The sequence below is a fragment of the Saccostrea echinata genome, unplaced genomic scaffold, assembly GCF_033153115.1.
Source record: "Saccostrea echinata isolate AGI-Se365-2 ecotype Australia unplaced genomic scaffold, CSIRO_AGI_Sech_v1 ptg000009l, whole genome shotgun sequence".
Lineage (NCBI taxonomy): Eukaryota > Metazoa > Mollusca > Bivalvia > Ostreida > Ostreidae > Saccostrea > Saccostrea echinata.
In genome coordinates, this window is record NW_026889758.1 from 37862501 (window position 1) to 37874962 (window position 12462).

Here is a 12462-nt window from a genome sequence, read left to right on the forward strand (position 1 = left end):
TGTTATAACAAATTATTAATTTGTTATAACAAATTAGTAATCTGTTATAACAAATTAGTAATTTGTTTTAACAAATTAGTAATTTGTTTTAACAAATTGATAATTTGTTATAACAAATTAGTAATTTGTTATAACAAATTAGTAATCTGTTATAACAAATTAGTAATCTGTTATAACAAATTAGTAATTTGTTAAAACAAATTAATAAAAGATACTGCTGCGGCCCTAATACGCTTCCGTATTTCCCTGAAATATACATGTATTTATAAAGTAACAACTATTTTGGAACTTTCAGCATCAGAATATGAATTCCAACCAGTTTCAGTGGCGGATCCAGAAGTTCATGTGGGGGGGGGGGGTTGAGGCCCGTTGGGCCGAAGGGGGAGGGCATGGGAGGGGGTGCCCCCCTCCCATAGGTGGGGGTTCGGGGGGCCTCCCCCGAGAAATTTTCTGAAAAAATGGCTCCAAATAGTGCATTTTCCAGCATTTTAGATTGAATTAATTCGTTTTTGGCCACTTTTTTTCTAGGTGATTTTCAAGACTGACCTAATTTTCAAGAATTAGAACAAAAAAAAAAAAAAATAAATTTTGGGATTATTTTTAACTTCCATGTAAACTTGAAAAATGAGACTTTTCTTAAAAAAAAAATTAAATGTAAAATCTGATAAAATTAGAAATATCGCCATTTGAAATATAATATCCAATTCTTCATTTTAAAATGCACATCCAATGTGTCACATGTGAAGCTCTGACTACCAAAATACAACTGATGTGCAATTTCCCAACACTTAGAAAATTTGGATTCTGTGTAGAAACCCTTATTACTCTTTTCAACAACTTGACTCTACTGTAAATATATTTTGATATGTAAGCAAATAATGATGTATCATATTGAAGAATAAATATAAATTTATTATTTTGGGAAATTGTTGGAATTATTGCTTTTTCATGGGGGGGGGGGGGGAGAGGGGGGGTTGATTTATAATTTCTAACATAAATGCACCATACTTCTATTTTTATCTTATCCATGCACTTACCAGCCCAATGTTTTGAAAAAAAAGTCTTGAAAAACAATAAAAAAGTGGCCAATTCTTGTTTTGACAGGATCTCTATTATATACATATAAGTTTTACCACAATTCATTATACAAAGTTGTAACCGTTAGTTGGATTTTATTAAACATCATTCAACTGTAATTTAAAAAAAAAAATGCAGACCATTTGCTTTTTAAAATTGCATTGTAACTTCTATCTACAAGTGTGCTTTTTTTCTGAATAATAATAATAATCACAGTTTATTCACATAGTTCAATAAAGTAAGATTCAATTTTCGAAGAATATTACTTTGGCAATACCAAAACAATACCTGTAATAACTATGTGCAGTTTTGGTTTGTTAGTGTATGACGTTGTGTCATCACTACCTGACTACATGTAGCTGCACGGACTATCATGATCTCTGTATTCCTGGTACTGTTGTTATATACCTGTGTATTGTGTGCGCTCAAGCGGAAAGGGATTTCGCATGGGTCTGTATATTTCACCTCTTTGTGTAAAACAATGGGCTTGGATAGAGTCTCATTTATGCAATATATTGTTAAAATGACTCTTGTAAAAAAAAAATTTTGATTGGGGGGGGGGGGTGGTTCCCGAACCCTGGGGGGGGGCCCAAACCCCCCTGAATCCGCCACTGAGTTTCTACATAATTTTTATGATACTGTTTATTTTTTTATGCTGACATATACTTCTGTTTATTTATGTCTTAAATCTGAAAAATATGGCATCCTATATATTTTTTACTATTATCAATTATGATTTAACTATATTCGGTAAAAATAAAAGCAGTTTTTCTACATTGTGAGGGTGGAAACCGGAAATTTACTGCTTGCCCTTTCGCTTTGCATTTACTTACCGTTTCAAATATCCGGTTTAATTTGCTTGTTGACAACACAGATGAGATGCTTTCTATCTCATTAGATAGAGCTTATACAATGAAACTGTCTCTATCTTGCTTATCTTAGCTTTGCTTACAGCTGATTACAAGTTACCACTGTAGATAATCATGGAAAATTCTGCCAGTGATGTATTTAAATGTAAAATGTGTAAACAAGGGAAACAAACGATGAAAAGGTGTACAAGATGTCGTGAGGTGTATTACTGGTACTGATCGCACTGTTACATGCAGCTACTGTATGAATAAATAATATGTTAGACGGTGCAACCGTTAGGGAGGGTGGAGCCATCAAGAGAACATGTCTATTCTCTAAAATTTGTTGTCTGATACTAAAATATGTATCAACCACAGGCACTTGTTTTGTATACGGGGCACCCCCAACTTACTTTTACCACAAGGTACCTAACTCAATTTCAGACACCCCGCTTCAAGCTAGTATAACTAATATGTTGACGGTGCGACCGTTAGGGCGAGCGCAGATACATATAGTGATATACAGTTTTAATTTCCATCGTCTCTTCAAACTGCATGTGACATTAGGTACGTCTAGACTCTAATGTCACATGACGTTGTATGTAAGTTGCATTACCAAATCAAAACCTGAACAGTGCTAGTTTTAATGAAGAATGCTTAATTTACTGGGGGGGGGGGGAGGGGGGGTCTGCAATATCCATTAAATCAATGTGATTTTATTTTTTCTTGAACTTTTGTTGCTACCACGAGAACGTAGTTTGCGGCGAGATGCAATTCGCAAAGCATTATGGGACCACAGGTTATTGCGGAAAAGAATCATTTGGATCAATGTGCACAGTCAGAATTTTCTCTTCGCCCAGGCGTTGCTTTAAGAGCTTGCAATCATTAACCTATTTTAAAATGACATCGTTCGCTTCAAGAGACTTTTTTCTTGTTAGATAAATCGTTTCAGACGTCTCTGGTCGAGCCTCTTTATTGTAAACCACTCATTTATTTCTCAAAAATTACCTTGATACATAATAAGACTTTATATGGGATACAAATCTTCTGGTTGGGGTTATAAATGTAGGATAAAACCAGAGACCTCAGAATGGAATACTTGGAAGTCTTTCGAAGTGAATGATGTCATTTTAAAGTAGGTTAATGATTGATATATCAAAATACAAGCTTGAAGTGGGGGTGCCTGAAATTGAGTTAGGTATCTTGTCAGTTGTGGTAAAAATAAGAAGGGGGTTCCCCATATACGAAACAAGTGCCTGTGGTATCAACAGATCAATAATCAGTCAAGTACCACATAGAACCCAGTCTTTTAAAAACTGACATTCAGCCTTCTCTTACTTGTCATTCAGAAACTAGTATTAGAAGTCTAAACACCTGCTAACTGAAGAGTTCTAATTCCATGATAGGTTTAGACAAGTGATCTGCAGTTTGATATAAAATTGAATGAATGAAAATTTATGTACAGTAAATGATATCATTGAAATAGATAGAAGTATTATTACTAAATGTTGTGTTAGACCAACTAGATAAGGCAGTTGAATATATTATTTGCATGTATTTTCCCATTGTAAGTAAAAACAAAAGTGATTTCTGTACACTAATATTTCATTGTCTTTGAACATTTTTCCTGGAGAAGTATGGCAGGTACCTTATGTTGAAAATGAACTACATAAAATAAACACAAACACCTTTATCTAAAGCAATTTTCTTGGACAGTCCAGCGCAATCTCTTGATTGAGCTATATAGCTTGAATAAGTTATGTAGCTTTATTAAGACATTCAAAATAGCTTGTTAAAGCATTTTTTAAACAAATATGTTTTTCATAAGAAATAGGCAAAATGTTGCAAGTTTTGACTACTCGTATTTGTACTATAAACTATTAAAAAAGCAATATAAATCAAATATTGTTTAAACATTGCTGCTTTTGAACACTGAAAAGCAAAAGATGTACATGTATATTTCCATTGTCTTGTTAACCATGTATACCACCCTCTGGCATGGATAAGGCCAGAAAAAATAAATTTTTAGATGATTATATCACTACAGGATATATATTAAATCTGTTAGAACTGTTTAGTAAAGGCTAAATTAGACACCTTATGTCAAGAACTAAAATAAGGACAGTAGAAATCTGTGATGTTTTCAAACAAAACACAAGTATTTCTTGGTCAAATAAAAAAGTATATATTTAGAAAAAGGCAGTGAGAAGTGGTGAATAACATGTAAAGCAACAGCATGTACAAAGTATTTGGATCCGTGCCCATTTTCAAACAAGCAGTTAATAGTATATGTGGCATGTACAAACATTCTCATAAAATCATTATTACAATTTGATAAATATTTTCTATAAAAGAATCTTCTGTATACATTTTTACGAATAAGCAATCAAATCTATCCATATTAGCATTTACAATGTGAAAATTTTGTATATGGAAATCGTTTAAAATCCTTGAAGATGTTTACAGTAATAAAAAAAAAACTGCCCACCTGTCCCAAGTTTTAAGCAAATTAGGATGAGAATCTAAACTTGAAATTAATGTGACCTAAGTATTATTACTTCAAATTTCACAATGTGCTTAATTATTACCAAGCAATTATCCTTTTGTCTAGAATTGACCTCCTGTATAATTTCATTCAAGAAATAAATGTGTAGTCACAAATGCTGTATATAGCCTCAAAACTTTTAGAACTTTGAATACAAAGTCTTACAAGGAGACACAATTTGATGGGTTAATTGTATTGTTTTCAGAACAGTTCAAAGTTGAAAACTCTCACTGCATCATAGTAGGACTTTTTTAACATGTCGAAAAATTGCACATTTAAGAAAAAAAGTACATGTATAATAAAATAGCTAAATCAAGCTATTTTGAATAGCTAAATCAAGCTATATAGCTAATTCAAGCTATATAGCTAAATCAAGAGATTGTGCTGGAGCTAATAGAGAAGACTATGGCCTGACAAGGTTCTCAGTTCCATCTATGTTGTAATAAAAATATAACTTACAATAGAATATTGTCTAGATTTGTTGCCTAATGTTACTTTTACGAAGAGCTCTGTCACCTCTATGTTCATGCAATTTTCACTGTATAATGAATTAAAAGTTTGACTGTCCACTGGTAAATATTAAACATTTATTGCCATTAGTTGACAAATGGGATCAAATAAAATCACCTAAATCTTTGAAAAAGCATTTACTTATAAAGAAAGACTTCATGCATAGGGAATGAAAATCACTTCACTGTTAAGCATCAGTTCATTATAGTATGTGCACTATATGCATGTTTTACTGTACTTATAAAGCAAGACTTCATGCAAGTTATTTTAGGCTTAATTTTGTTGTAGCTCACGAGAATGTCAGGCCAAAGACTGGCCAGTGCACAGAACAATGTGTTCCGTCACAGGAGAAAACTCAACAACTGGCAAGAAATGGACAGAGAATTCAGTGAGTGTGAAGTTTACAACTGACGATGGTTCTATAATTGAACAAAATCAAACTCTGTCAGGTAATGCCACTAGTCTCTCAGATACACACTGTTAGTACATATATAGGTTTTATTTGAAATATTTTTGGAGTTATCCATCTTGGTGAGGTATGATGACTGTATATAAGGAATAACTGTCTAGTTTTTGGTTTTATGATGTGATCAATCAGTTTTTTTGCATGATATTTTGTGCCTTTATCATCATAAAACCAAAAAAACAGACAGTTTTTTGCTCACCTGAGCTGAAAGCTCAAATGAGCTTTTCTGTTCACCTGTTGTCTGTTGTCTGCCCGTCAGTCTGTCCATCCATTTATTTGTAAACTTCTCACATTTTCAACTTCTTCTCAAGAACCACTGGGCCAATTTTAAGTAAAATTAATACAAAGCATTCTTGGATAAAGGGGAGTTAAAATTGTTAAAATAAAGGGCCAAGCCTCCTTCCAAGGGGAGATAATCAAGAAAAGACAAAAATAGGGTGGGGTCATTAAAAAATCTTCTTCTCAAGAACCATTGGGCCAGAAAAACTGAAACTTATCACCTGCATATGGGGTTTTTGTCTTTCAGTTGATTTGATATGCAAGAGCATGCTCTATGTATGAACAATTTCTAAAATGAGACAAGCTATTGACGAACAAGTTGATGAAACAAGTATATCAACAGTCTTGTTTAATGTCATCATTTCGCAAGTTCTATGGTCTATACAATGACCTTGTCAGCAAATATAATCTATCTTAAGTCAAACGCTGACTGATGGTTTTCATACTAATTGTTAGGCCATTATTTACACTCTGAATTGACTAGATTTTTCTGTTTTTCCCAATCATGACAAGGAGCACACAACGGGTGTGACCTGTTGGCAGGGGATGCTCACTCCTCCATGGCACCTGATTCCTCCTCTGATGTTTTAGAGGTCTGTGTTTGCTCTGCTCCTGATTTGTATTGTTTGAATGGACTTTTGAACTTAAATACTTTCGTTATCTCCATATTTCATCTGTTGTGTCTTTAATGATATGCATGAGAAATCATTTGGAGATTGCATAAGTGACTGAAAGTTGTATTCATGGAATAAGACTGAGTGATATTATACTCTTGATTTTCATGCGATTTTTTGTGCATCTTTGGTGATGGGGGAGCCGTGCCAAAATGGCTAGTTTTAGTTGACAATTTTTGCACCCATACAAGAGTTATGCCCCTGAAATGTAAAATTTAGATTATTCTGATGAATTTTGCAGTTTTGACTACCGGAAAATGAAATTTCTTTAAAGCAATGGAAATTGTATAAATGTAATGACAAAATCAAATGGTATAAGAAGGTCTTCTTGGCTTCCAAATTTCATTAATCTTTGAACCCAAATGTTGGGAGTTATAGCCCCTAAAATATAGATTTGTCATTAGTGTAGCTTTTGGCTATGTTTGAAAATTATATGATAGATGAAAATTGTAAAAACAGAAATGGCTGACTAGACAAAATCTATGTATTTAGCAATTCTATAACTTTTCCATCATTTGGTTCTTAGTCCAGACAAGTACTGGATTTTTTTTTAATTGGCTATAGCCAGGTGAGTGATTCTGGCTCCTGAAAGCCTCTTGTTACTCATTATAATATATCTTTAATACATGTATACCAGAACTTTCACAAACAGATGTTTTTTTAGAAATGAATTAAGCAAAGGATCAACACTGGAACAGTATCGTTCTGACTGGAAATCGAAGCATCATCTATCTTTATTCAATGGCATCTTCACTAGCCAAGAGTTTCTGATCTGCTACTCTCCTCATAAACTCTTGTCCTAATGCATGGTACTGTCAAAAGTTGGGGTTGTTTATGTCACATGATCTCAAATTTTACCACATATGCAAAGATTACGTCATTGATAGAAATGAAAAGCATATTTAAAAATAAAAATATGTAAAGAATAACTAACAAGCAGGTATTGAGCGATGATTTTTTTGTTAAGTAGGGTACAAATCTATATCTGCAACATAGATTCTTGATCAGATTATGTTCACATCTGCTTAAAGTTGAATGACACATTGCTATTCATAGAATGGCATCTTTTACAGAACATTGTTTACTTGTACTTTTCATTCCCGAGACTAAAGAGTGAAGATTCTTATATATCCCGAACGGAAAAATCGTCATTTACAAAAGCATTTGCTGATTGGTCAAATGATATCAATTGACTCCAATCACAATTTCAGGAAAAAATTCCAACTTTTGATAGCACTATAGGCCAAGGGTTTGTTGGGAGAGTAGCGGATCAGAAACCCTTGGCTAATGAAGATGACTCAACGGGTAAAATTCACCTTATGAGATAAAAGCAATTATAGTGAGCATACAATTAAAAGCACCAGAAAAAGAAACTAAATGGGTTCAATCAAAATACATGTGTATGATATATATAACTGTAAATATGGAGAGGTACATGTATAAGTGATAAGAAATAATATAATACTTGAAGTGTCTTCAATCTTTTTAATTAACAGCAGAAGATGATGGTAACAGTAGTTACTCACCTGTAATAGACTTCAAGAAGTATGCTAACAATAAGGAGCCAGCCACCTCTAACAAAGTGAATCAAGATAGTTCAATAAAGGGAACGTTTTACATAGAAAATGACAGAATATACCGGAATTTTCCTGTATTAGACAAAAGCCAAGAATACACAGACATAGTGGTTAAAGCCAACAGACAGAAACAGATTATTGGTATTCAGAAGAGCTGGGATGGAGGTGGAATTTATCGTGTTCTCTCACACTGGTTACAGATTCCCCTGGATAAACTGAAAGTCATCCACAAAGGAAAAATTCTAAAAGCAGACAATATAAGAGAATGTGTTCAGAAGAAGGCCATTTTTCAAGTGTTTGGTGAAAAGGCAGAAGACTCCAGTGGCGTTGATGACAGAGATATTGAACTTATGATGAAGCAACTGAAAGTCAGTAGAAATGAAGCCATACTGGCCCTGAAAGAACATGGGGATGTTGTTGATGCCATTCTGGGAGCTGGTCAGAAATAATTTTGATTCATGTTTAAATTTGTGTATATTGTTACTTTACCAGTCTGGATCTTTGGATTATATATGTACCATTTTTATATCAATTGACTTTTATATGAAGAAATTTGTTGCATTGGGCTTTTCCTAATACTGGGTAATAGTTTACAATAGAGCAGTAACTCTGTTTTTCAGTGTGCAAAACATGCACAAAATTAGCAAAACATGCAGGGCTGATTGCTTATAAGTTATCAGCCCTCCCAAAGACATACCAGAAAATAATGGCCTTTTATCAAAAATCATTTTTATTACATTTGTAAAACCATTTAGTTGTTATGTCAACTGCCTTGTGGCTGGCAAAGTTGATCGAAAGATATCTCAGCTTTTCTGTGACTAGGACTCAATCAGCATATAAATTTGATCCCGATTATATAGACTGGTGAGTTTTTATGCTTTGCTATCAGTACAATAAGTGAATTCGAGGCAATACAATTTATCAAAGTAAATTTTAACTAGTAGTAATTTTAATATGTCCAGTCAGGCATCCATACAAGCAATTTGTTCACCTGCAGCTAAATTTACACATTTTAAGTGGTTGATTGTTTCAAACACTGTATTTCTTTTTATTGGGTTTCAGTTTAAAGTGCTTTGTTACTATACTACATGCTTTCTAATATGTGTATATGTTGCTTTCTACTGAATATTTTCAAAATAAAAAAATCCTGCTCTTCATTTTAATGTGAATGCAGGTTGTTTCATCCCCAGCCCTCCCTCTGATGTTGATCTTTGCAGTGGCAGATCCAGGAATCTTGAAAATGGGGGGGGGGGGGGGACCAGTTTGGGTTCAGAGTAGGGGCCAACGGCCACATCAATGAAAATTGATATATTAAATCTTAATAATATGTATAATTTGGGACACAAAAGTGGGAGGGGGCCCAGGCCCCCTGGGCCCCCCTCTAAATCTGCCAGTGCTTTGAAGGCATGACTTGTGTCAAGATCATTATTACATTAAAGGAATGGCAATGTAAGCTAAACCAGAGAAGCAACAAAAATGGTGTGTGCACAATTATTGCCTTTGCATGTGAATTTTGTGGCATGGGATGCAATGAAAATTGCATGAAATAACTATATGTGTCTTGCAGGGATAGTTGAAGTATTCTAAGCTTACATGTATGAGGAGAAATTTTAATGTTTAACTTATTCAGTGTACATATCTATCATCGTTACATGTTATATAAATGTTACCAATATAACCAAAGGGAATTTTTTTTTAAGAATACAATTTGATACTTGGATGACTCAGAAGTTTACAGGGGGAAAAAAAAACTTGTGCATCATGTATTTTCAGATACATTTGTCAAAAAGCTATGATTATTTTAAGATTTCATTGTGACAGTCATTGAAATTCTTGAATGTACAGAATTTTGAAACCAAGAATATTAGATGCTTATACTTCATACAAGCATAGACCTAAAGCAGTTGTCTACGACTCAGTTCTCTTCAAATGTATCTTGTTTCAATTGTAATTTTGAAATGTTTTCCTTTTAATTTTTTGGCTGTTTTGTTAGTGTTGCATAAAGATTTTAAGTTTTAATTGTTCTTGGAAAAATATGAATCAGTTAAGGTATTACATCATTTGGTTGGTGAAGTAAAGTTTTTATCACTTTTGTAGCAATTAATGATGGGAAAAAAATCATTATCTAGGCTGTGATTATTTCATTTAATTAAAGTTCCCAAAGTAATTATTCTTTCTGGGATTTTTTTTCAGTGTAACATTTTCTGGGATTTTCTCTCCAAGTGACAGTCCCTTACTACTTGTAAAATGCTGGAGCTAATAGTGAACATTTTCGGGATCTCAGACATCCGACAGTTGACTTCAGACAGCGGACTTTTCACGTAAAGGAGCGTGTCGAAAAGTGAATGATATAAATAATTTTTGTAGTCTTGATTAATTGTACTCGATAATCACATTTCGTTCTTATTTGTATGATTAACACTACTCTATACGCACGTGGTATTGGGGGGGGGGGGTGTCTCCCCCAACTTTTCCTAAAATAATGATTTGCCCCAAGAGATTGTTTAATTGTTTAATTCCAGCTGCACCATTTTTCCAACAACAAATAAAAAGCAGAAATCTCCAAGAACTAAGAAAATGTACAGGAATTGTATTTTGATATAGGTACGTTAATGAGCGCATGATCTTTTAATAAGAAAAAATCTGTCAAAGTAAGTTATGGCGTCACTAACTATAAAATATATTATATGATAAATTTTGTTTAAGGAATTGTTAGTGGACATACAACATTTAATTTAAAGAAAAAAAGTACTTTCTCGGGAAATAAATAAATTTGGACAATAAAACATCGGTGTCTTGAACGTAAATAACATATCACATACAGCTTATTCCGTACTCCACATATCAGGCGCAGATCCAGATATTGTAAATGGGGCACAAGCACTGGGCTTTGACATATAACTACTGATTTAAAACTTTAATTCATAAACATGTTACCCCTAAAAAAATAAAATTACTGAAAATTGCATTCTTGTTGGAATAGCCGCGCAAAGTGTGATGTTAGTCCGGATACCTGTTTGGGATCTGAGGCCACCTGCTTGAGGTTTCTACTGGGTACAGGTAAAATTTGAATTTGACGCCTTGCTGGGGGTCCAGGAAGTTTCTTAATTCTTGGATCTTGAAAGACAGGCTTTTTAATATAAATGTATAAATATTATTGCATCGATGTATTTTAATAAAGACTTTGTAATTACATCATGGCCATGATAAAAATACAATTTGAATTATCGAGGTAATAACATGAAACTTTTATTTCCATATAAATGTTTATACATACACAAATTCATATTCAACCAAGAAATGGCTTAATTAATGTGCTAAACATAATTCAGAATTTTTGCACGCACATGTGTTATCTATATCAAGTATTTTATCTTTAAAAAATGGAGAGGGAATCTTTCTTAATTGTTTACTTTCATTAAATTTTGAGTTCTTAAAATCACTCAATAAAGTCAGATTAGCAATGTACTTTTGGATTTTTCAAATCAAACTTTGCAAATTTTAATTCCTCATTGTGACTTTTTTTCCAAAATTATTTTTTTTTTCATATCCGATTTATTGTTAAAAATAATCATTAGTTTCTATATTATCTTAACCGAGCTGATGTGGTTAATGTGTTGAAATAAAAAAAATCGGTTTCCTATTTCTTGTGCAATCAAGAGATATCGAAAATTTTAAATGACTTTATTGTGCTGAAGAAGATCAATCAAAAATCAAGTTTTATTATTGTCTGTTGCATCTTAAAATTCCAATAATATGTATACAATCACAACTCTCTTTTTTCACCCCTTCTTATATATTTTTTTTCTTTACAATCCTCATTTATTATTTTTTATTTCTTCCAAAATCAAAGGAAGGGGGGTTGCATTTCCCGTTACCCATCTGAATCCGCCATTACATATAATGTATATAGGATCTCCTATGATTTGTAGTTGGATATGATTTTTATCCAACGAGTTGTGTGTTTTTTATCCCCGAGCCTTGGCGACGGGATAAAACACACAACGAGTTGGATAAAAGTCATATCCAACTACAAATCATGAGAGATTCTTTTTATCCCATGTTTAATACTTCAAAACCAATGTTTTACACTTTTTTATATAGGACTCCACTTTATTTTACTTCATCGCGCTAACGCAAAAACCATTGTGACGTCACAACTGTGGATTATGAAAAAATTATCCAATGAGTCATATCCACGGGATAAAGGGGTAAACATGGGATAAAAAGATATACATATTTAATTATGATCAATAAATGTGGTAGTTTAATTGTTTGCAAAATGTGCTAAGAACGAACTATTTTTAATCTCTACAATTCTGACCTATTTAATTGCTTTCAATTTATTCGTTGTAATAGATGTCAGAGATAATGAAAGAAAATTCTCAGGTAAATGTTAAAACGTATTTCTATACGCTCCCCGTAAGTTGTCTTTTGTTCGAAAGTCCGCTGTCCGTAGTGCGATGTCAGGTGTCTGAGATTCCGA

The 12462-nt window shown here is 33.2% G+C and overlaps 1 protein-coding gene across 2 annotated transcripts; it reads left to right on the forward strand.

The window, feature by feature from the left end:
* The first annotated feature begins 1965 nt into the window (after positions 1-1965).
* LOC133183660 (uncharacterized) lies at positions 1966-9168 on the forward strand. Of its 2 annotated transcripts, none has more exons than XM_061318591.1 (3): positions 1966-2158; positions 5269-5429; positions 7896-9168. In XM_061318591.1, exons 1-3 carry the CDS (start codon positions 2061-2063, stop codon positions 8423-8425), a joined length of 789 nt encoding a protein of 262 aa, XP_061174575.1. In that variant the 5' UTR covers positions 1966-2060; the 3' UTR covers positions 8426-9168. The 2 variants fall into 2 exon arrangements, with proteins under 2 accessions (XP_061174575.1, XP_061174576.1); XM_061318592.1 differs by having other exon boundaries at positions 7899-9168.
* Positions 9169-12462: the final 3294 nt, after the last annotated feature.

Coding starts and splice junctions, on each gene's coding strand:
- LOC133183660 (XM_061318591.1), top strand. CDS start 2,061: ATGGAAAATTCTGCCAGTGATGTATTTAAATGTAAAATGTGTAAACAA. Junction 2,159..5,268: donor TGTCGTGAGGTGTATTACTG/GTACTGATCGCA, acceptor ATTTTGTTGTAG/CTCACGAGAATGTCAGGCCA. Junction 5,430..7,895: donor ACAAAATCAAACTCTGTCAG/GTAATGCCACTA, acceptor TTTAATTAACAG/CAGAAGATGATGGTAACAGT.